At 36.9% G+C, this 25,353-nt stretch overlaps 2 protein-coding genes across 5 annotated transcripts in view; both read left to right on the forward strand.

Annotated features, from left to right (window-relative positions):
• Nucleotides 1-6,663, forward strand: part of LOC146001985 (adenylate kinase isoenzyme 5-like) — a 98,940-nt gene extending 92,277 nt beyond the window's left edge. Inside the window, exon 10 of the mRNA XM_083139696.1 lies at nt 3,502-6,663. Within this exon, the coding sequence (XP_082995822.1) occupies nt 3,502-4,059 (558 nt within the window). The 3' untranslated portion in view covers nt 4,060-6,663. The remainder of the gene's footprint in view (nt 1-3,501) is intronic.
• Nucleotides 6,664-8,420: 1,757 nt separating this feature from the next.
• Nucleotides 8,421-25,353, forward strand: part of Ak1 (Adenylate kinase 1) — a 28,475-nt gene continuing 11,542 nt past the window's right edge. Inside the window, exon 1 of one of the 4 annotated variants that reach the window (XM_083139717.1) lies at nt 8,421-8,523. Coding sequence is in view for 3 of the 4 variants with exons in the window: in XM_083139702.1 (XP_082995828.1) it covers nt 12,864-12,929 (66 nt within the window). In the remaining variant the exon portion in view is untranslated. Of the gene's footprint in view, nt 8,524-9,997; nt 10,046-12,757; nt 12,930-23,002; nt 23,138-25,353 lie in introns of those variants that run through there. The other 3 variants (XM_083139709.1, XM_083139702.1, XM_083139723.1) reach the window with 3 other exon arrangements.

A 25,353-nucleotide genomic window follows, 5' to 3' on the forward strand; every position in this document is an offset into this window, starting at 1 on the left:
TACTTGTTATTTTTTTATGAAAGTTATGGTCCGTCTCACTTCCAGGTATTTGCTTCAACAAGTAAATCACTTTTCTCCTGTATTTCTAATTTCAACCGTGTTCAGAAATATGTTCATAAATATTTCTCTTTCCCTATCTCCTTATATGTATATACAATGTACATACATACACGTATGTATTATTTATAAAAGGACTGTGAAAACTTTTTCAAACTTGGACAATTTCATTACAATCCAACGCTAAAATGATAAAAACAGGCTTCTTCCACAGGTAAGCGTATTATAATATGCTTATCTGTGGTTCTTCATTCACTTTCATTTGAACTACTTTGGCCAAAATGTTGCAATTCTATATTTATCACGATTAGCTGTAAGATAACAGTAGACAAGTTGTTCCTCGCTATTTGTCATTTTTTCATCTTCCTAACACTATGTGATTCTATGGAATGGACTTGCGCTTGTGATGGAGTAGAGATTGTAGAAATTATTTTCTATGTTAATTCACATTTGAACAGATTTTAGATGTATTTTTGTGATAATCGTACCATGTGTGTTACTTTGCTTGAAGTAGTTAGTTAATTGTTGCAAGGTGCAAATTGTTTCTAAATTGCCGAATTTCCTTTTCGTATACATCTTAAAAAAATTTAGTCTGTACAGAGAGAATGGAACCAAACCTGTCCAAATTTTTAAAAAATGGGTAAGATAAATTGGCCAGATTGTTATTTTCGATTTTTAGCTACACTGTGGCAAGGTAGCTGGTTTATACTTTAATAACTACATCAAGGGGGCCCAAAAAACTCACTGCGAGGTAGACAGGGGGCAATTTTTCCTTTGCAATAAGGGACAGTACACACTTTTAGAAATAATGGAAATATGGTCGACAATTCTGCCATATGATTTCAGGTAATCCTCAGAAATGAATTTTCTCATTATATACAGTGAACTGTATGAGAGCATGGTTTAATATTCACAGTCAGAACGGCGACTTATGTTTTTATATAATATAAGTGGCACCTCCCACTTTGTGAGGCTTAAATAAAGGATACTAAAAAGTTCACATATAGACTGATTTTAATGGTTGGATAGTTTCATTGAAATTACAAGGTTGTGTTTGCCAAAGCAAGGTCATTTCTCTTATTAATGGAATAATTCCTGACACCTCCCGGATTTCATTATTGACCTTGTGACGTCATTCGTTTTGATTTGTTTTTGTACTTAAAAAACAAAGCGCAATGAGGAAGTATACGAGCAATGTTACACCTGGTTTTGTTGAAAAGTGATTTTTGACTTGTCTCAAAATAGGAACCTTGTGTGTATGTACACATACACACACGAGACACAAGATTGCTTCTCGTATCTCATATACAGTCGATTTCAAGGATAAGTTTGCTCTAGTGTCCACCAGCTTATTTATGCCTTTGTTTTGTTTAACATAAGAGGAAGCTTGTTTAACATAAGTGGAACATGAATGCTCATTTGTTATTATTCTTACATTTATTCAATTTAATCATTATTCATTCACATATTCAAAATTATCTTTAAAAAAACAGAAAAGCAAAATCAAATAGCCAAAATACAAACATGCAAGTAAACTTAGAAATGATTCAGCATGTCCTCGAAGCATCAAGGTCAAACATGACACAGCAACAACGGCCAGAGTGCTGCGCTCATTTATTAATTCCCGTTACTTTTTGATACTGCCTTGTGCCATGAAAGACTGTGGCGAATCCGAAACTCAGGGACATTGTTGTGAACACATAGTGAAAGAGCTTATTTCGTAGATCGATGGTGAAAAATTGCCTTTCATGCTTGAGGCTGTTTTGGGGTGGCAAAATAATCGATATGGCAGCTCCGGAAATTCCAAGGTTGGTCATGACAAAAGATAATTTTGTTTACGAAATTTTTCACATTGATTTTTCGGGCGCAAAGGCATTTGTAAGGAATTGAATTGGATGCGTCTCAATCAATCAATGTCGATTCAGATTGCAATCAGAATGCCTGTCTTATTTATCAAAACACCTAAATGCATGTAAAGACTACTGATATAATAATGGTCTGTGTACATTCTATTAATTCTTGTTTTTTCATTGATCTTGCAGCAAAGGTAAAAAAAAGTATATTAATATGCAGTCACCATGTATTGTCAAGCTAAATGATGTATATGGAAGGTCGTATGTTCATCGCACATTTCTTTCGAGCCTGTCTGTTAAAGCAAATAATAACTATATTTTACCTTGAAAAGATTTATGAAATTTTAGCACCTAGGCTATCCTTTGTTTTGGATATGCCGACTTCATTATTATTATTATTATTATTAAGAGTTATCATAATCCTTCACTTCCACTAATTGCATACTCTTGCAAACTTTAAAAACTAGACACGTCTGGTTAAAAATTAATCATTAAACTCGTCCAAGATAAGGACCTTCAAGATGATTTGTTTTTGTGTGGTTAGTCCCCCCCCCCCTATGTGTATGTAATCTTTCTGTATCTGCATTTTGTCATTTTAGTTTAGTTCTTCGTCTGAGGAAGACCCTGATACAGGGTTGAAACGTTACCTGTTAAGTGTTTATATTTCTTAATAAATCTACCTTGGTCAGCAACTTAGTGTTTTTAATATGGAAACAAGGCTTAATTATATTACTATCAAACTCCGATAAAAGAATCGCCTAAAACGGTTTACTTGTAGCTTTCATGACAGCAAGCTGATGAATGAGAGACTCAAAGTTCATTTCTTGCAGGACATCTGCATTCGCTGTGGATGCCAAAACTAGAAAGTTTGCCATCCAACGTTGAATTTCTGAGGGCAGTTTCAATTCTTTCTAGAACACTGAACAACCGCTCTCCAATGGCATTTGATGGCAAAATACAAAAATTCTCAGAACAATGTCACTATTTGGGAAAAGCAGTTAAATGTTTCTCACGAATGTTTTAAATAGTCGGCCGAATTCACTTCATACTTTGCTTCAGTGGAGTTTAAATCCTTTGAAAAGTCTTGAAAGTCGATGGTCTTTGTGACTCTTGCCCCTTCAGCGTCTCATTTTTGTGCCACGCCCTGAACTGCGGGCCCTAGGCTATAGCCTAGGATAGCCTAGTGACAAATCCCCCCCCCCCACACCTGCCACTGCCCACAGTAGGCGTTGGTCAACCTTTTATATATACATAAAAAATATTCATATACACCGACAGATGTATGTGCGCCATATGAGGAACTGTACCTCAGCGAATACAAGAAGAGAGATTGACAACTCAGTCCCCCCCCCCACCACTCTTTTTGCAACTTTTGCCCTCGCACTATGCTAAACCTTATCTACCAAAGGAAAGTAAACTGTCCTTGCGCTCCCCTAGTTTTGAAACCCAATCGCCGCCATTGCTCCTAAGTATATTGTAAAAGAGTCAGATTATTAGGTATATAAATATTTCGTCTGTTTCTGTTATTGGTTATAGACGAGACAATCTTCCTTGTAACAACTTCTGAGAGGTTTTTTTTCACATCTTCTAGGTCGACGGTGACACCGAAACTCCGGGAGTCCAGGAAGAGTTTTGCAAAGTTTTGGCACAACACATCGACGAGGTGAAGAGGAACCCACCCTTCGTCGGGGGAGGAGGGAACATGAACGCAAACACCATGATTCCGAACGGCAACATGGCGCCGAACGGGGTGGTGCCGAACGGCAACTTGGTGACGCCCGCCAACATGATGAACCAAGCCAACATGATGAGTCCGGGCCACGTGATGAACGCCGGGAACAACATGATGCAGGGAGGAATGTTGAATCCCGGGAACATGATGAACGTGGGTAGCATGATGAATGCCGGAAGTGTCCTGCCTAACAATTACGGCGGGATGCTGCAGGACTTCGATGACCCGTCTGCCGATTTCGGGATGAACAACATGAACCGCCATCAAATGGCTCCCAACAGAGGAGGACCTGGACCTAACATGAACACCGTGAACACATGGCGTGACAATATGAACCCGGTGAGGAGAACGTCCAGGGACACCATTCGGGACATGTACGCGGAGGTCGAAGGTTACGGTATGGAAGGTCACATGTGAAGTTGGCCGAAATTCTCCCGTGACGAGTCTGGTGGAAGTTCTGTTGATGGCGCTAAGAACCCACTGAAGCCCTTGAAGCCTCGGTTCTGAGTGATGTGATAGAAAGTGGACTTCCTTAAAATTGTTGAAGTCGATACTAATGGTTACAGAGGATAGGTGAGGCGAACCATATTTACTATAACGCGTACACCAATTCAGAAGGTAAGAAACTAACCACAATGTAGAAAACGTTCACTATATCTCCGGCACTGCAATTGATCTCAACAGATTAGTAAGACCCTACATTGAAAAACCCAACAGGTGGAGCTTTCTTCTTCTTCTTCTTTTTTCATATAGACAGTCTTACACGGTACTTAACCGAGCTTACCCATGTCGTACAAGGGAAGGGAACTCTGAGGGCCACACAATTTTTTATCACTAATATTCAAGATACATTTCTACTAAACAACTATTGTTAAGTTTAAGGTGACCAGACTCCCGTATAGTTGGGCGAGACCCTTTTTGTTTGAGTCTCTTTTAACGTAAAACGAGACGCCAAAATGTCTCTTTTCGTGACAATGGCTTACCGGCGTAGAATTAATGTAAACTATTGCAAAATATTATTTGAAAAGAAGGATGTACTGAAGAAGATCCATCATCGGCAAAATATCAATGAATTACTTCTAATTCTAAACGACTTCTTGGTTGGAGTGCAGTGCTTATTTTAACATTACAAGTTATTTGCACAGTACTTATTTATTTATAAGTATTTACGACGGATCAGTTTTTACATTATAATGAAAAATGTCCCGTTTTGTTCTTTTAAAAATCTGGTCACCTTAGTGGAGTTCTTTTTACCCAATTAAAACTTTCGGAGAATAATTCAAGAATAACACATATTTGGGAATTTTTTTGCATCAAATTGTTAAATTATAATAGGATTACTCACAGACTTCCTTGTGACGTCATTTAATAATTCTTTGTATGAAGTGATTCCAAGTATTTTTCCACTTTGAGTTCTACAGATAATATTGATTGATTGATTGATTGAGTATTAAGTCCACTTTATGCACAGAAGGCTAATCGGGACTGGACCTACAGTTTAAAGTAGGATTCGAACCACTATGCGCCTCCATCGGGTATCGAACCCGCGACCCCTTCATTACAAGGCGACGAAGGACAGATAATGTGTTCAAACCTTCTTTATACAGTCATGAGCTGTTGCGTGAAAGTATCCAAACACATTTCACTAAAAGCTGTATTCTCTCAAGTAATGTATTACTATGAAGTTTAGTGGTTGGAAAGCAGTACGGTGAGAGATTTCTAAATTTCTCCAAAACTCAGAATCTGATGGAAGAAGAAAACTGGCACAACTTAATTTGTTGAGGAACTCGGAGTGGTCTAGTAGAGAGAACTTTTAAATGCGAATGACAATTTCGGTAATATTCCTTGACACTCGTATATATCTAGTTCAATAAAAGTGCAATCGACAGTATCTTAGCACAACTTGATAGAGACTATTCCACTTGACCGATCGCTATTGGAAAGTTGTGCATGTTGTTACAAAACATTAATTTCCCAATTTAAAAAAAAAAAAAAAAAAAAAACATTCCTATCCTCTGTTCGTCAAAGGCTAATGATACCTATACTTAGAAGCCACTTTCAGTTATGAGTAAAGAAAACGGAACTAATGAAGTTAGAGTCGTTTCGCAATGTGGACAATTGACAGATCGATTGCAGCGGTATGACGTCACGGTGAGAATTCCAATTCGATATGAAGGAAAACTAACCACGTTAAGTGGCCTCCAAAATGAGTTGAGTTTTCAACAACATGGGACAATTTTAATAATCTTAGGTTCAAATAAAGTTGTACATAATAAGAATAAACCTAACATTACTGTGAAGGTGCAATAAACTTGCCAAGATAATTTTGTGATCTGTGACGTCTTTGCATACATTATAAGACTACATTTGAAGTGAAGTGGTAACGGTCATGTACATTACATTACATGAAACACGGAACGAAGAGAACTGTGATATTTTTTCCTTTTTTATTGCGGGTACAAATCATTTGCCTTACTTTGATGAAGTATTAGGTATTTGAATATGTAAATTATTACATCATATATATATACACTTATGTTCGAGTGCAGAAATTGTATTATAGTATGTGTAATGTTTCATCAACAATGTAATGGCACAATGTTTTAAACAGTGCAAGAAATAAGTACATCGCAAACTTCATTTGCAGCAATGAATATATTTCATTCATTGTTTTCTAGTTTTTTAGTGTGTGTGTAACTTTAAGAGATGAAATATATTGTAAAGCAAATGTTGTTTTCCTGGGTAGGCAGTGTATATACTTGTTAAAATCTTTAAAAATATACTTAAAGTTGCATAATTGGAGGTATAGAATTATAAAAATATAACCAATGTGATCTATCAATTGTTATGCGCTGAACATGATGAATGTTCACACACAAGATGTAAAAGAATGAACCAATACTTGTTAAATATATCACATAAGACAAAATGCTGCAGGCAGCTCCTGAAAATGCTCTCTTCTTCCTCTCCAGATTTCTATGGCCCAAAATTGTGTTTTCCCTATTTTGACACGAATAAAGGTTTAGCTAATTATTATTTTGTTTCATGAATGAACTATCCAAAAGCTAGGTGGGCCCGTGGAACACTTTTTTTCGTTCTGGTATTTTGTGTCACGTAGGTTGGAAGTTGTCACAAAATTTTCCAAAATGACTGTTCTGGAAGTGACCTTTTCTTCAAATTAACGTACGTTAAGGCACAAGTGCATAAAATTTAAAATTATATTATTAGACTCCAGTAGAGACCTTCTGCGTGACGTCATCTAATCGCTTTCACTGAAATTCTCGCATAAAAAAGAACTTAATGAAAACATTAGTGTGAATTAAAAAATTATCACATACTAGCTGTAGGGCATATTTGGATCTGTGACTTATCCATTTGTGCTTGTGACCGTCTCTTCACCTACCACATCTAATCACAATTCATCATCATCTACGCGATTAGCCAAGAGTGGTAGAAAAGAGACATAAACTAAACTAAACGGAGATAGAAACATACCAACAGTACGTAAAAGTAAGTGCAACAATCACATTTGCTATAAAAATGGGTTCTCTCTAAGAATGACAGCTTTGATGGCTGATTCGTTGAGATGAGATCGTCTGGCTCCTAAGGTATTCTTATAATCTTGAACCTTATTGAGATATTTTCTTCTAAATTAATAGACGCTTGAAAGGAGTAACGCATACTAACATATTTGTTACAGATTTCTCTCAATCCATCGAAAGTACATATTATTAGTTGAGGACAAATAGTAAGGAAACAAAGTTAGGAGAATTTGGGGGCAGCTACAGGTGTCTCCTCACTCATAAGCCTACAAAATCCTCTTAAATATTTTCGTGTATGCGCATGGGAAAAGGTCTCCACTATAGTATAGATGGTAACGCTGTCGCTTTGCAATAGGTTTCGGATTCGACCCCTGTTGGAGACACATTACACAGTGGTTCGGAACTGAAGGAACAGATTTTCCTATCTGAGCATAGAGTAGACATGAGCCAAACGAACAACGCATGTATGAGAAGAAGACAATTCAATTTTAACCTCTTCGGACCCTGCGTGTAAGCCTATTCGACAAAAAAAAAAGCAAACTTGACTTGGCAGACACTTTGACAATATTTACATAATTATCCCCATAGTTTCGGAAAGCGTATAACAATGTAAGAAGACCCACGGTTATTTCTGGAAGAAGGTTGTGGTATTTCGTGACCGCGTGACTGTGTACCACATTTCATTATTTTTTCTTTCATTTTGAGATATGTTGACTTGCCGGTACAATGATATTGCTAATACTCTGTAGATATAATGTACATTTTTGTAGGAAAGTCTGATTACCATAACTAAATCTGATTAACGTTTCTTTTTACATGTGCCTTATATTTCTATGATTCGTGCTGTTATGAAAAACATTTCTTTAAAAATAAAAGTTGATTTCTCTGTAAGCTCCGTCTAGAGAACAAGATTCACACACACTTAAAAAAAAAATCTGAATTCTAATAGTGTCTCTCAAGGATACTAATCTCAACAACCTCATAGAAACTTCTTTCCGAAAGAATGTCTTGTATTGCTGAGAATCAAATATCCATAAAATTTTATGTTTGAAACAAGTCATGTTAAATTTAATGCATTCCGTGATAAAGAATAACTTGAAAGTTCATAATGGATAAGAGAATTTCAATTAGTCTCGCATCATAAAAGAACGGACTTTCAATAAGAGAAAACTTCTCCTTTTGCAACAATCAATCACAATTGAAAACCGAGACCATTTCAGCTGCTCGCAATTTACTTCACGCATGTTAGGAAACGGTAACCTTGTTGGAGTGAAGTATTCACCGTTGAAAATCAGTCACAATAGTTGGAACAGTAGTCTTGAAGGGAGTACAGCAACAAGTAAGTTTTAAATTGTGAATATCTTTTATTTCATATGCATGTATGTGTGTGTGTGTGCGAACATGTGTGTAAGAGGCGCCGTCCATTTGATAGGGCATTTGAACTGTCATGAGGGAGACCTTGGTCATGGACGGAGTTTGAGCTTTTGCTTTGGGGAGTCAGACTCGGGGAGAAGCATATGATGTACCTCAGGGTAATTGAATATCCCCTAGTTTATAAGGGATCCGGAGGTCTTCCCCCGGAAATTAAAAAAAATAAATTAAAAACACTTGAGTTTTAGGCCTCTTAGATTTGAAAATGTTAAATTTCCTCGCTTAAGTAAACACATATTAATTAGTATATTGGTTGTCAGTTTTAAAATAAGCATAACAGTACGATTATTGCATTTTGCATTTCATTAATTTTTTTATTGATACAATACTCGTATTACTTTAAAAAAGTTATGGTACAATAGAAAGCTGGGGAGGTGGTAAAGGCGATCGGAATGTGGTGCTGATCTCACCACCTCTACTATGACTCGCACAGGTAATACGTGGAACCTTATCTCCACGGCCCATAGTCATGGACGTTAATGCGTCATATACCACTGGGCTTCCGCTTACTGATGCTAGGCCTAAATCTTGCCCTGCTCACCTTTGAGTGAGCGAAAAAAGTTCCTCTCTCCTCTTGTAATCAAGGGGTCCCAGTTTCGAACATCGATAGAGGCACATAGTAGGTTGGATCCTACTATAAACTGTAGGTCCAGGCCCAATTAGCCTATCTGTGTATAAAATTGGACTTAAAAAAATCCTGTCTCTCACTCTACAAAACTTTCAAACCTCTTAAACTGTACCTCCACAAAACGTATCTTACGTCATGGTCATGTCAACAATCTCAACTAACGTTTCTTCTGGCAATTGTGACACGTCCGGGGGGGGGGGAGGCGGTATGGCTGCTTCCCTTTAGTAGCCAATGTGTAGTGGAATGCATAATTATTACCAGAGAAATTGTCCGTAGGTATTTTCATTCTTTTTTCTCTTCCATCTTACGTGTCTTTAAGGAATTGAACTGTATTCGTGCTGGTAAAAATGTTACGAACTGCTTCGATAGCATTTGGCTAAATTCTGGAACCCTGCATTGCATAAAAGCATTTAAAACAAGAAAGTTTCCCTTAAAACATAGGTTTTTACAACTTCAGATAATTATATTGAACATGCAATTCAAATAGTCCCGCATTTATTCATTCTTTCAAAATCGATCAGCAACAACTTCGTAAGCCTTGACAGGTGAATGATTCTAGCTTGCGGGTATTTGTCTCCAAAGACGATTAAAAATTCAAGACCGGACATAGGACGTCAGAAGCCGTTTCACAAAACGTATACAAGATGGCAGCACCCACACGTTTCTCTTATCGATTACAGACCTCGGCTGGTTGATTCGTTCTCTGCTTGTGTTTACGCTGGATAATTGATAATTATTTCCTCCTGCACATCGTCGACATATAATCTGAATGTCAAGCCACAAAACTAAGCATTCAAAACAGGTGACAGAGTTAAAATAACCTCTTTCCTTTTTTTTTTTTTTAAAGAATGTCCATGGTATGTTTATTCTCTCGAGCGCTGTATTGCATGCTTAGGTACAATAGTAGTGACCACGCAATTCATGTTGCACATCGTGGTGAAAGTTATGTAACGTTTCTCTTCTGTTTTACTAGCCTCTCGCTTTCCTGCTTGTTTTAGTAACAGCTAGGTGCAATGTTTTCATGTTTATGCATGAGAAACATCATTATGCCGACTGCTATATATTCGTAGCGCTTGCTGAGTTACATTGTACATTCCGGATGTATGTTATTTACAACAGAGAAGCGGTAAGAAAAGTTTACTTTAAAACACTTGAGAGGAGCACCTTGGGACAGATTAATTCATAGTGTGGTGTTTGATAAATTATATTAATTCATTGACTCTTTTTCTCTGGCTTACTATCGGCATCAAGGACTCTCAACCAATTACAAACAATTAAAACGCATATACAAACACGTATATAATGAAATGGTTAATTTTCCAATTTAAAGCATATTACACAGTAGCATTAATTGCAAAGAACCAACACTCGACTACATGAAAATAACATTTAACAGTTTTGAACTTTCGAGACAAGTTTTAGTAACAGACTATCCGACAAAACTAACTGAAGACTGGAATATTTAATAATTGTTCCTTACAGTGAGCTATCACAACTTTACAGTGACATATTACAACCTTACGGTGGGTTATTACAACTTTTTATCACTACTCGGCATCGTGCAGTATGACACAATCGATTCGCGTCACGTTTATAACCAAAAAAATGGGCCAAAACTCAAAAACTGCTAACCTTAACTGAAATCTGACTGCACACTTTAAAATATGTTTTATTCGCATTATTTTTATTGTAAGGGAATAGCAAGCACGCAAAAATGTATAATACGTGGGAATTTTTTGCATGGGAGGAGGCCTTTAATTGATATATTATGTACTTGAATATAGGTTTGTATACTGTACTGCTTATAGGTACTGGATTAGCTTTTGAAATTGCTGACAGCTACCGTGGCACACTTTCATTCAAATGCACCCTTCACAAATATTTTTATTCCAAACTCCCCTTGCTTTTAGTAGGCAGCATATAAATTATTTTTCTGTCTCCTGGAATAGTGTAAGAAATGCATTACAATATATTTGAAATGAAAACATCAGTGATATTTAAATAGCACTCTTAAAACATTAGTAGAATATTGATGTTAACTTTTCAAGACCATTGCTAGTGATAAGCAAACATGGTGAACCAGATGAGGTATTGAGTGACAACTGGGAAGGAGTGGGTATATTATTACTGTAAAACTGCAACTGCTAAATGGGAGTCAGGGATGGAGGCTCGCGCGTCCCTTGATTTCGACTTAGCACTGCCTCTAAAGAAAACATGAAATAAAAATTATAAATTGTAACGAGTTCCTACATGGCTGAATAGTTCGAGTTCCCACTTTTCCAGAATGAGGGTTCACTAAGAGTATTATTAACTAGTAGTGATTATCTGGAAAGTTACTTTTAAAAAGTAACTGAATTCCGGGGCGCCAACATGGGGTAGGCGGTCGACGACCCAATTAGCCTACACGAGAAATTGAGGATCATTTAGAGAATAGCAAGAATTACACAAAGAGAATCAGAGGGGTAAAGAAAAGAGAGAAAAGAGAAAGAATGATACAGAAAGTGATGAAAAATATAACAAAGAGGGAATGAAGAACGGGAATAAAGAAAGACAGAGAAACAAGACGGAACAAAGATTAAAAGAAAGACGCAGAGAGGAAAGAGCAGGAAGAACAAAAAGATAGAAAGATGGAGAGATAGAGAATTTGAGTAGAAAGAGATGAGAGGGAATTATAGTAAGAAAATAAAAAGAAAGAGAGAGATGAAGGAACAGAGGAGGAAAAAAGAGAAAGAAGGAGAGAAAGAGAAAGAAGAAGAGAATCGCAGAAATTATGACCACAGAAGCAGAGCTACCTGAAATTATTTCGTTACGTAATCCGGCAAGTGGCGTGCCACCAGGGGCTACGTGAGCCACGTTCTAGCGGCACAATAACAAAATGAAGAGTCTGTATTATTTACGAGGCTGGAGAATAAAATCTTCCTTGGTAGGGGTGAAAATTCATCTCTGTTGTCAGAGATAAGTTACTTCTTTTGGGAGGGATCTTTGGATTCGCCCCTTAATTCACTCCCTTCTTTAAATGCTATCATATGTAGTTTTATATACAAAGGTTAAATATTATTTCTGGATGCGCCTACAGAATATCCGAGACAGTGGCGACGATTGGATTCCAATACGGAGGGGGGACGAGGACAGTCTGCTTTCATTTGGTAGACAAGGTGTATTTTAGCGAGGGAGCAAAAGTGGCTAAAAGTGGGGGAACTGCCCCCCATACCACCCAATGCCGCCACTGTCCTGATATGTAAAACGTGCTAACAAAACGCAGGCAACACTCTGTGCTCATGGATATCCACGGACCTATTTGATACTGCCCAGATATTATCAATAACTTTGAAATTTATTGATATAGAGATTCTTCCCCTATTGTAATATTCTTTCTTCAGTTCCTTTCTTTTAGCTAAGGATTACGTAAAGGTGTTAGAGGATGCAATTTTTTGGCAAGTGTTTGTGGGAGTTTTCTTGGAATGGAGCCTTGGCGGGAGGTGTGTGTGGCCGGTGTAAAAACAACAACCAGATCTTTTCCTGTACGACCTGCCTCCGAAAGTACCAGCTCCTAGCTAGGGTTTGACAACTGTTCTTCTGACAACTTCCTCGATTTTTAGCTTCAAATTACATAATGCGAGATGTCACCAATCTATTATTTGTGTGCCATATTGTTACGTTGGGTAGAATCATCGGAAGTGTGTTTTGTAAGTAAACTAGTTTATTTTTATACGTGTTTTGAGGGTACACAAAATGTAGTCTAAAATCTAGCTTTCGCGAAATATTAATGATTTCGTATCAAGTCTTAAGTTTATACACAGTTTATTATAAACGAGATGATTCAATACAAGCAATAACTTTCTTGTTCCATAAATGTCCAACGCATTATTTATTTACGTGTATCTAATATCTAAATTAATAAGTAATCTGTTAAAGTAAAAAAAAATACGTAACTACACAAATATTTCACGAAATGAAAAACTTTTTCTCATGTAGGACTCTTTTCTTCATGTAATTTAATGTAATTACACAATTAATTTTAATTTAATAAGAACTTTATTATAATACTCGGAATAACTGTTCCGAATTGAATCGATGATGGAGGTAGTAGATTACATTGTTTCGGATCCCACTTTAAACCGTAGGTCCAGTCCTGGTTAGCCTCGCTGAGCATTAAGTGAACTTAAACTTTGACAATATATTAATATGAATTTACATATGTGTTTACGTGATGACCTTAATAACGATTAGAAAGACTGAGAATGGAAGTTATATGTCAATGATCAAGATAAAAATGGAACGAAACGATAAGATTCAAATGTGAGCATTTATAAACTAAATAAATTTCCTTTATTAAGCGGGCGAGGTTCAGCCTAGGACTGTTCTGCCTCCTGACCCTTGTCAGTGTGATGTTACATATATGATGAACTGCATATGATGAGCAGTAAGATACATGTAAAAAGATGCATATATTCTTCAAAGAAATACAAAAAATTAATAAATGGATACACAAATGTGAAACTGAAAATACAAAAAGACAATAAGAATGATGATAACAGTAATAAGAATAAAATATTAACATACAATTCACATTCATACATGTATAGGATCTAATTGGAAAATGACGTCTTTGTGGCTACCAATGGGTGTTTCACTTCAGGCTGTAACTAAGCCTAATTAATGAATCTTGTACAAACATTAAATCTACTTGCTGATTGCATCTGTAGTTGAGGTTGAAGGTAAGTGCAACATTCTTATACCAGCATACATACTTTAATTATGTATCTATAAAAAATCATAAAATATGAGATTAAATTACACTAGTTCCGGTAGCTAAATGGTGTTTCGTTTGCATGTATATCACGTTCACACAGCAATTATTATGTTTGTGCTTGTAATGCTTTGAAGTTCGATAATGTATCAATGGATTTTTTTTTTATGGATTTAAAATTATTTAATTTGTATTGTAAGTATTTAAGCTAGGGTTACAAAACAATCAGTAGTAGGTACTAAATTAGTGTAAGTAATCACTTCCATTAATCAGACTCTGTATGTTACATTCTTACCTATCTTTTGCTCTTTATTCCTTTAAACGCCACAAGTCCTGTAATACCTGCAACAATTTTGCATCATAATTAGAATGCAGTATAATGCGTTGTTCTGCGAGTAATTAAATTTTTGTTTCCACGAAATCATAACCTTTTTTCAGAGATACTAGAGAAGTTTTAATGTTGTGATCTATACAGAAATCCTTTTTAAATTATGAAACTTAAGAATATTATCATGGAACCCGTAAAACTTTTCTTGTTCTTTTCATTTCTGTAACAAGTCCATATTTTTATGGCCACAGTACATTAAAAGGACACTAAATAGTATTTTAGAAAGTGATGGTTATAGCAATAGAAAGTTGGAATAAGTTAGTAAAAATTGTTTTTACTATTTACAATTTTACATTCTGTCTTCCACACCAGATTTCTACAGAAATTTGTTATGGAGTTGCATGTATTCTAATCTCAAGTGCAAAATGTGCATTATATGTTGCTGCACGTCAAATAGTAAGGAATTACAGGAACAATAGGGGTTAATAGAATATAAAGATCCATATCTAACACAGGCCCATCCTTTGAAATAGTTTAGATGGGTTCATTAGAGTCACATATTTAGGAGATCCTTACTATTACAATAACTTACTTACTTACTTACTTAGTCGCGTCCTCTTCTACCTGCCGGTGTCGAGGGGTTACAGAGAGTTCTCCAGACGTTTCTGTCCATCGCCTTTTCCTGTGCCTCTTTCCATCTTATGCTTCGTTTCTCCAAAATCTCTTTGACACTCATATTCCATGTCTTTCTTGGTCTTCCTTTTGGTCTTGTTCCTTGTGGACGTGCTTCCCATATCTGTTTTGGCAGTCTCGTCTCACTCATTCTGCTCAAATGGCCGAACCATCTGAGTTGATTACGTTCAACTGTTTCTTGTAGTGGCTGAGCATTTAAAGATTGCCGGATGGTTTGATTCCTTATCCGATCTTTCCTGGTTTTCTCACTTATTCTTCGAAGGTACCTCATTTCCATTGTTTGTACATTTTGCAGGTGTTTTCCAGTCATTGTCCAATTTTCACTGCTATATGTAAGTGTTGGTATATAAATTGTTTTATATACAGTGAATTTTGTTTGGGTAGATATTTCTTTTTTGCCTATAAATCCTCGGTTTATCATTTGATATAGCTTTCCTGTCTTCATGATTCTATCTCTTATTTCTTCCTCTTCTTTTCCTTGACTGTTTATAATTACTCCAAGATACTTGAAATTTGTCACTTGTTCTAAAGGTTTGTTATTCAGTTTTAACTTATGGTTTGTCTTTTCTCTGCTAATTATCATTGTTTTAGTTTTCTCCGTATTTATTTCCATATTCTTTTTCTTTAATTCTTCATTAAGAATATTTAGGTTATATTGTAAACTAGCCTGTGTATTAGCTATTAGTATAATATCATCAGCGTATATGAGCTCTGTTAGTTTAATTGATTTCATATTCCAGTATCCTACATGAAATTGTTTCATTTTTATATGGCATTCCTTTATTACTTCATCTAATAGGATTATAAATAGATATGGTGATAGTATATCTCCCTGTTTAACTCCTGTTGTTATTTCAAATTCCTCTGACTGGTGGTTTCTCGTCCTCACGTAGCATCTGCATCCTTTGTACCAACTTTGGATTGCTTTTATTAGGTTTTTATCCACTCCTTTCTTCTCTAAAGATTTCCATATCTCATTCCAAGGAACTCTATCAAAAGCCTTTTGTAGATCTATAAAACATACATGTGCCTTTTTATTGTATTCTATTGTCTTGTCTGTTATTTGTTTGAGGGTGATAATAACACAGGCCCATCCTTTGAAATAGTTTAGATGGGTTCATTAGAGTCACATATTTAGGAGATCCTTACTATTACAATAACAACCCGTTAATATATTGGTGATCCACATAAACAGAGGCGTCGGCACTGATTCCAAGGGTGGGTTCTATCCCAGCATTAATTATTTTTTCTCTCCACCCTAATATCCTACATGAGGATTTTCTAAACAACACTAATAAGAATTTCAATAGGATTAGCCATGAAGCAGGGATAGAGAGAGAGAGAGAGAGAGAGAGAGAGAGAGAGAGAGAGAAATTGACTGATTATATATATATCTGATTTAAGTCACTAACTAAAAGAACAAACATTTGAACCAGTAAATGTATAAATTAAAACACATAGATACAAATACACATAGGATTATGTAGTTTGCAATCGCATGATATAGTGTGTAATGCAAGGAATTGTGTACTATGCCTAAATGTGAACAATACACTTTTTTCCCCGGTTCGGGAGACGTCATGGAGTAGTTGGTCAGGGCCCCGGATTTACATCAAATAAATAAATAATTTTAAAAAATTCCCATCTCAAAACAGTATTAGAATAAGTAAAAGTAAAAGCACAAAGTAACAGATAATGTCAAATTAAAAATACATGCAAATATAGAATCATTGTCAACAGAGGCAAACACTCCCTTAGAAAGAGTGATAGGGCGAGCTACAAAGCACCCACGCACCCCTTCATATTTCAAGTATACATGTATATGTACATACAACATCTTTGTTTCGTACTCCCTATTTTGACAAGACATTTCAATACCAACTGAAAACGACAGGGGTAGAACGCGCTACCGCTGCGTATATTGTTAGGGTCCAGCAGGTAAGTTTAAAATGTGGAGCGTTCACCACTGATTGTCACTAACTTTTAGACAAAGGAGACTGTTCTGGAAGTTGCCTCTTACAGCTCGAGTAAGAGCGAAAGACACAGAGAAATAAAGAATCAGAAATGGATTTGAGCTTGGTTTTAAGTCTACTTTACGCACATAAAGGCTAATCGAGAATGGACCTACAGTTTAAAGTGGGATCCGAACCACTTGTGCCTCCACGGGGTATCGAACCCGAGACCCCTTGATTACAAGGTGACGACGTTGCCACTTCGCCATAGGGGAGGCCGCCAGAGAGAGAGAGAGAGAGAGAGAGAGAGAGATCAAACGGGGGGAAAGAGAGCCAGACATAGAGACAGAGGGAAATAAGGATACACGCAATAAAGTGGAAAATGATAGAGCAAAACAGAGGGAAGAATAGCATAAATATATAATTTTAGCAGAGAAAGCATCCAAAAGAAAGTCCTGATAACAATCTGTCCGATCATCAGCGTATACCCAAACCCGACCTTACCTCTGAACATACGTAACAACGTTATCGCCTCTAAAGCAGCACTAAAGAAGTTGCGTGCTTGTTCAGGCCACGATCTTGTCCAGCGAGTGAAAAGGAAAGTAATCTCGCCGGAAATATCAAGTGATATAAAGTAGAAAGAGCAATTACTGCCTGCATTCAGTTCAAGGACGAAACTCGTAGTGTGCGTTGCGATGAACATTGATAGTGAATGAGAAATCTAACGGAAGCGAGCATTTAAGTGTTTGGTGGAATTATTTGCCTATTTACTCTTAAAATCTTCACTTATCTACTAAATTCTCTACTTCCGAATTATGTCGTTCAACTATTTGAAAAATATAATTATTATATATTTCTCTAATTGCTGAAAAGATACAATGTTTTGCAGAACTCGGACTTTGTGTAGTAATAACATACGAGATATGTACCTTTACAACATCTTATTTGACCACCCTCAAAAATTTCAAAGTCCGGAATTCATAAATTTGGCAGCATAGCGCTTCAGAGCCAACTAAAAGTAGCCAACTTTGCAACATTTCTTCTTCCTAAATGGAAACGCTCTTGTGATTTTTTGTTCATTATTTCACATTCCATGAAGTTAAGATACCCTAATTCAGTGATGCAATACATGAGTAGACAAAAAAATCTTAAGTAGAAATAGGAATGTTGAAAATATTTCACGATTCCTCGCTCTGAATTTGAAAAGAGGTAAATTTATGTGCATTTTGAAACACTCAACAGGTTCTCATCCATTTGGAAAGAATTGCCGTCACATTTGAATGCAAGGAGGCAAATTTCTGATGATTTTATACGAAATTTTTAGGAAAGATACATTGCACAACACCAAACGATTCTGCAAAGTGTGTCTTTTCCTTGGTTCTTGGCGAAAAATGGTTCGAAACTCCGGCGCAAGGTTTCTTCAACTGAGATCAACGTGCTTTACTGAGCTTTTCATTAGAAATCTCCTGGAGTAGTTGGTTAGATAACAGCACTTTTCATTTTTTACTGTTTTCGTCAAGATAGAAACATCTAAGGTTCAAATCCCACCCTTTCCTGATTATTTTTTCTTTTTATTTACAGAATACGAAGTGTTGTAATAACGTAGCTAATATAAGATTATATGATATTACTGTAAATATTTATGCGATGCATACTCAGTGGCGGCGATTGGGTTCCAAAACTGATGGGGCAAGGTGTCAAAACTGGGGGGTGGGTTCCTTGGGAGATAAGGATTAGCATAGTGGGGGGCAACTGTCCCTCCACCCCCTCCTCGCCGCCTCGTTGCCACTATGCATGCCTCAAGTAATACTTCTACTAATGTTCTTAAACTTTCAGTGATTGGCAGGATTTTAGGAAAAACTTTTCCTTTCATTCAGATGTCATAAGTTAACATATATTTTAAGAACTTATATGTCATTAATATCTGTTCTTAAACAGGATGATGTAATGAAGGGGTCCCGGGCTCGACACCCGGTGGAGGCACGTTGCTTCGGATTCCAGTTTAAAATGTAGATCCAGTACCGAATAGTCTGTCTGTGCAGAATGTAGACTTAAAACAACAATACAGAAACATATAAAAAATAGAATGTTCTTTGCTTGGAAGTTACGAGTGAGTAGCGTAACCCGGTCATAAAAATCTCCTATAACGGCTGAGTGCTCGACGTGCTGACCCCACGTCACCAAGTACTTGGTGCAGAGTGTGAAGAAGACCTTGCTAGAAGGTTGAAAAGTTACGTTTAGTTTACGTTTTATAATAAAATAAATTTCTGCCTTGATCAGCATATTGAGTTTTTCATATCATGGAAACAAGGCTTAAAAGCATTTTGGATACAAAGCAGTGGCGAATTAATGATCATTCTCAAGTTTTGCATTTATTAGATGTCACGCAATATATAAATAGTTATTAATAGATTTTTATCGCATAGGCCCCGGGCACAATAGCCATTTATTTACGTTCATTGGGGATTTATTATTAGTTTTAGATGCATTGGAAGATCGAAGTGAAGGGAACAAGAACTCTCATTACTAAATAAACGACATAACATAACAAATCTTAGCGAATTGAATACATTAAACTCTTTCGTTCGTTACAAAAATTCACTACATCAATGTAGTGGATTATTTCCTATTATAATTGTGTGTGTTTGTGTGTTAGTATTTTGAAATAATTAATATTTTAGGTGTGCAGTGAAGAGAGTACACAATACTTATCTTAAATTCCATTACTTGATTGATGATTTGGTTTAATTTACTTCGCCTTTGTGACGCTTTTGGTTAATCGCGAAGATGAGAATGGGTGATGGGATGATGAAATTGATGAAGGAACACTTACAAAGAACACCCATGCCTGACCAGGATTCGAACCCAGGATTAAATACAATTACCTACAGCATACTGAATGCATATATATTATATGTTAATTAGTCATAATGTGTGTTAACTCAGCTTATGAAGAATAGCTAAAATACAAAAAGTTTAACCTTAAATCCTGGCAAGCAACTGAATAAGCATTAACCTTCTTAGGGTAAAAATGTGCAGGAGAAATATCCCTCGAATTGTGCATCGGATATTTTTAGTGTTGAAATATCAACTGTCTCTGTTCAGCAAAAAAAAAAGGACAGGGTGGGATTTGAACCCGCGACCTTTCAAGTGTGTAGACACCATCGTCTAACCAACTACTCTACATTAACTTACTGACAACGTTCCCTTAAAAACACGTAGATGTTTATGATAAAATCGACCTTCCTGTGTTCCAGCACGTTTTCTCCACAAGTCGTGAAAGAAATGATTTTTTTTAGAACTGTTCGATATTGTGCAGGGTATTGTAAATAAAATGTCGCATAAACTCCTCAGAAATTTGCCTCTTTCTACTCAAACTTGATGGCGATTTGCTCCAGGTGGAGAAAACCCCTGTTCAGTGTTTCAAACCTATGTGATTTCAAGTCGAGCACGCAGAATTGTTACAATTCCGCAAGATTATCATTCTAATTCTTATTTCAATTTACTATTTCTGTTTCAGGGTGTATTATATTAGCGATTTATAGTTTATAAGTTCATGGAATGTGCGAAATTGGAAACCTTTCACCGCAGCGTTTTTCGTCTAGTTGAATGACGAACTCAAAGTTGGATACTCTCAGCTGGCGCTGAAGTGCAATGTTGCTAAGTTACAAATTCAGGCCTTAGAATTCGTTCGGGGCGGTCAACTAACATGTTGCGAAGAGTACATTCACATAGATATTCGAAACTTTTAATAAAGCTTGTGAACGAGTATTCAAGAATTTAACATGCGTAAACGTTTTCAGCAGAAATGTCTCCTCATGTAGTGGATTATGTTACGACTTTTTAACAGTGGGATAATAGAACATTTAGTGATATTTACACATAAAATAGATGAATGTTTACACAAATCTACGCCAATATTGCTCTTTCTTCCAAAGAAAAGAGAGAAAGAATAGAATACGTACTTCCCTCTACCTCTTGATTCACCCCATTTCACTCATTGCATGGTACTTGGATACAGAAAGAACAAATTCTATGCTATATGCATAACTTAGTACAAAATCGTAGACACGAAACCTTCCAGAGCATCAAAGTTCAGTCATCTCATGATCGATAAATACTTGTTGAATTTTAGAACCGCGTCTCGTCTCCTTGTAAGTCAAAATAACCAAGATATGACTGCTGCCACAGTCATTTGAACGCATTGCAATTGGAATTCCCGTATCTTTGCACAAGAACTATACAGGGAATAAAGCCGTAACTTTATGCTACTTTTCTCAGGAACCGTAATGGTGTTCCTCAGCAATTTGACCCAATCATTACTCATCCTTATCGCCGCGATTAATCAAAAGTGGCAGAAAAAGCGACGCCCAATAAGAAAAATACAAAATATACATGTAATGCTATGAAACAAAGAACAATAAATTATTCTCGAGAATATCACCGATGGCCGAGAGCGTTGAATGTTCGACTCATGATATAGGTACTGAAGGGTCCGGGTTTGAGTTCTGACTTGGGAATAGGCAGAGGCGTTGGGAAATAATTTACTTTGGGTTGGCTAAAATATGGACGAAATATTTGGTGGCTGATGATCTCTTCCGCCTTTTATTTTTTTTTGTTTTATTTGTTTTTCTCTCTTCCTTTCTGTGTGTATATCTCCTTCTCCCTCTCTTTCTTCCTGTTTTTGTATCTTTTCTATTTTCTGCTGCTTTCTTTTCCCCTTCTCCCTTTCTTTTTGTTTTCTGTCATTCTTACCTTTCTCTCCTTGTTACTTTGTTTTCTATACCTTTCTTCCTTTCTTTGTCCACTCTTCTGTTTTCTTTATCAGCAATTCTATCACTTTTCTACTCATTTTCTCTGTCATTATATATATATATATCTTTCTTTCCTTCTTCATCTGTCTCCGTATCTTCTATTTTTCTCTTTCCTAATTTCCTTCTTTTTCTCTCTCTTTATCCTTCTTCGTGTATGATTATTGCTCTTTTATGAAAGTTACGTTCTTTTCTAAATGTATCTTCATCAATTTCACTTTAATTTATTCACCATTTATCCTTACGGTCGCGATTAGCTAAAATTGGTAGAAAGGCGATTGAAATTAAGGAAAATACAACTTCGAGAATGTCATTCTGCTTGTGAAGTCCGGAAAATGTAAACAAAGAAGATACAGCAAACATTTTAGTCGCAAATAGTGTAAGACATATATGCCATAAAAGCTTGTTGTGTACAGTTGGGGAGGGAGTGCAGTTTCGTGTTCAGGATTTCTCGTAAAAAAAAGTTGTATCTTCTTTTAGTAGTCAAACCTTATATTATGCTCCCTAATCCTGCATTAGGTGTTCTTTCTTCTTCTTCTTCTTTTTTTTAATGAATGCTGTACCGAAAAGTTGGTTATGCCTCTCCACATACCCACTTGGCACACCAATGAGGAGGGTTGCTTTCCGGAGCCTGAAAAAGTTTCATTCGCACCATACTTGTCTTTTCTCCATCGTCTAGTTCAGGGGTCCCGGGTTCGAATCCCTGTCTGAGCATGGGTGATTGTCCCGTCATCATTTTCATCATATCATCACTCATCCTCACCTTAGCCATTAGCCAAAAGTGTAAGAAAAGCGAAGTAAAAATAAACCAAATCAATCAATCCATGCCTAAGTCCCGCGACAGGTCTAGTTTGAACAAAATTATATAGAACAAAACGTGCACACAGAATGTAGTTGAGCTGTAATGTTACGATTTTTCCCACAGTATGGGATATGAACAGCTTGGTAGTTGAGGCAAGACTGGCACGGGAGATGCTGAGTGCCATTCTCGAGTGGACTAATACATAAAATCTGCTGCAAACGTAACCTGTCGCGGAGCTTAGCCACTTTGGATTTCCCTAATTACTTCTCCGAATGCTTGTAATGCTAACGGGCGTACCAAATAGCTTCGTTTCGCAAGCAGGGTAGGCAGTAACACGCGGGCGACCTAGGCCTTGAAAAAGCCCAAAGAGAAGCGAGGCGCTGGGGTAAATATAACCGACGGAGTGGGCATGTAACACTTATTTTATTTAAGCGCCCGAGCGACGTGAAGGTGCGCCGTGCACGAGAGCGAGTCTCTGTAAAAAGGTTCGCCAAGAAAGCCGGCGACTCTCTTGCGTGGATAGGCACCGTGGACGTGAATAGGACATAAGCAGCCATGGTAAGTAGCTAAGTTTGCCAGCCTTCTACAGAGCGGTATTGCTTAATCTATGCACGTTAACACACCCTTCATGCTTTACACGCATTGACCTTGCAATATTTTCTCTTACCTTGGCATGTGAGGGTCCTACACAAGGGCCGAAGCAGAATTTTTCTCAAGATTTCACATTTTGCCCTTCACTCAAACTTATTTTACCGTTTATTATTATTATACAAATAATAAAACAGAAATTCAAAATACTTTGGCGTTGTTGACAAGTTCAGATTTCTATCCACTATTTACATAGAAACTGGATTCGCCTTGCTTCGTTCCTAAAACATCTATAAATTGTTTGTGAATAGTGCTTTGTCTTTTTGTACTTTTTCACGATGCACAGATACCAAATAGGCTTTTCGGGATCCCGAAAAGTAGAGAAATTCCAAAGGATCGCATCTAAAAGTGGTCAATCCTTGGTATTTTCTGCACTGTGAGTGCCTGAAATTTCTTGAAATTAGCAGGTTTTATTCCAGAGTGCAAAAACAATCACTTGAGGCGGAAAATAAAGTGTGGAATTGTAGATTCTCAGTGCGTCGGGAAATTCTCGAATTTTCAGTCCGGAAAATCCTTGGGATTATGAAATTTCCCTTCCCAATCCCGACCCAAAGAGACATTTTTCATCCGGCACTCCCTAGTTACGCCAGCCAACATTATTCTAATGTCTCTGGTAATAACGCTTTATCGTTATTTTGTAACTTTCTAATTGCATAAACTTTTCCAGATATCAGGGGGAGGGGAAAGTGCTCCTCTGGTCACCCCTTGCGGGCGCTCTTTGTCCTACACAAAAGCCCCTCCTGTCGGCAGACTTTTACGCGTATTTTATGGATCGAGAAAGCAAAGAGTATTTTAGAGAAATGTTTAGCTAAATTTTCTCAACTGAAAAAATAATTTTGTACATAAGTTTCCGTGACATAACAAAGATATCACCTTATAAATGAAGAACGTATCATCGTAATTGATCCTGGGTTATATTTGGATGGTACCGAGAACAGTCTTGCCACTCTCGGTCTAGTCTCGAGTTTTAAATCTAGACTTCGTTTCGATTTATACTTCCCCGTCTCGGTGTCGAAAGTCGTTTCTCGGTCTCGTCTCCCGAGCATAAACGATATACACCTCATGTCACCGCACCTACAGCGTGTACGGTCTCCGCCGTCACCTTGTACTCAAGCGGTTCCGCGTTCGGTACCTAGTGGTTTGGATTCTACTTTAAACTGTAGGTCCGGTCCCGATCAGTCTATATGTGTGAACTCAAACAAACTCAAACTCCACAGCGTGTAGAAGTCATTAACACAAGCAACTTTTCTATATACCCTTTCTTAGCTGTTTGACACCTCGTTTGGATGCTATGAACCTTAGAAGAACAGACTTTATCCCCAATATTTTCAACCATCCTGCACAGACTCACAAATGGGATTGACTTTGTAATTATAATAAACAGAATACTTATTGTAAAAGGTCAGGTAGATATCAGCTTTGCACGTCTGTAAAAGTTGCATAGTAAAATATATATTTGCTTTTACCAAAGTCTCGGTCTCATCTCGATGTCAAAATCTTATAGGGTCTAATATCTTTCTCGTTTCGATTCTTTATGGCCGTTTCCGTATCATCCTTGAATTAATAGTGACAACGAGAGAGTAATTTCGACATAGTTTCGACCCGTCTGTTTTCCGAGCTTTTATTGCCTATCGGTCCAAATTCTACTTAAAATGCCAAAATTGGTCTAAAATTTTAAAATCCTTACCAAATGCCGTTTTCACGCATATTTCAAAGCTATAGAGCTTCATTATAGTACACAACAAAATTAGGAAAAGTGAGTAGTTGAAAATTATAACGTGAGAATAATATGTTTACTTACCTTCTCTATGTGTTCCAAGTTATTTCTCCATGTACTGTCACAGGCAATAAAAATGAGACACCTATATCCTGAAATATTCGCTTCTCTGCATGGCGTAATGTGTGTTGCCTAACACTACGGGATGAACGGGTTTTAATGGTAAATTTTCAACGGCATTAATTTAACGGTTGCTAAGGCTCCACCGTGTCCAAAATGGAGCCGTGACTATCGAAATCTGTTCTATGTGCTAGGAAAGAGAAACTGAATTTAGTATTGTTCTACATGCGACTGCCTGAGAAGTTTATCTTTCGGTGGCCTTGTCAGAAGTCGGAGTTAACTGTGGAGA

The sequence above is a fragment of the Lepisma saccharinum genome, chromosome 1 (assembly GCF_977018435.1).
Source record: "Lepisma saccharinum chromosome 1, izLepSacc3.1, whole genome shotgun sequence".
Classification (NCBI taxonomy): domain Eukaryota; kingdom Metazoa; phylum Arthropoda; class Insecta; order Zygentoma; family Lepismatidae; genus Lepisma; species Lepisma saccharinum.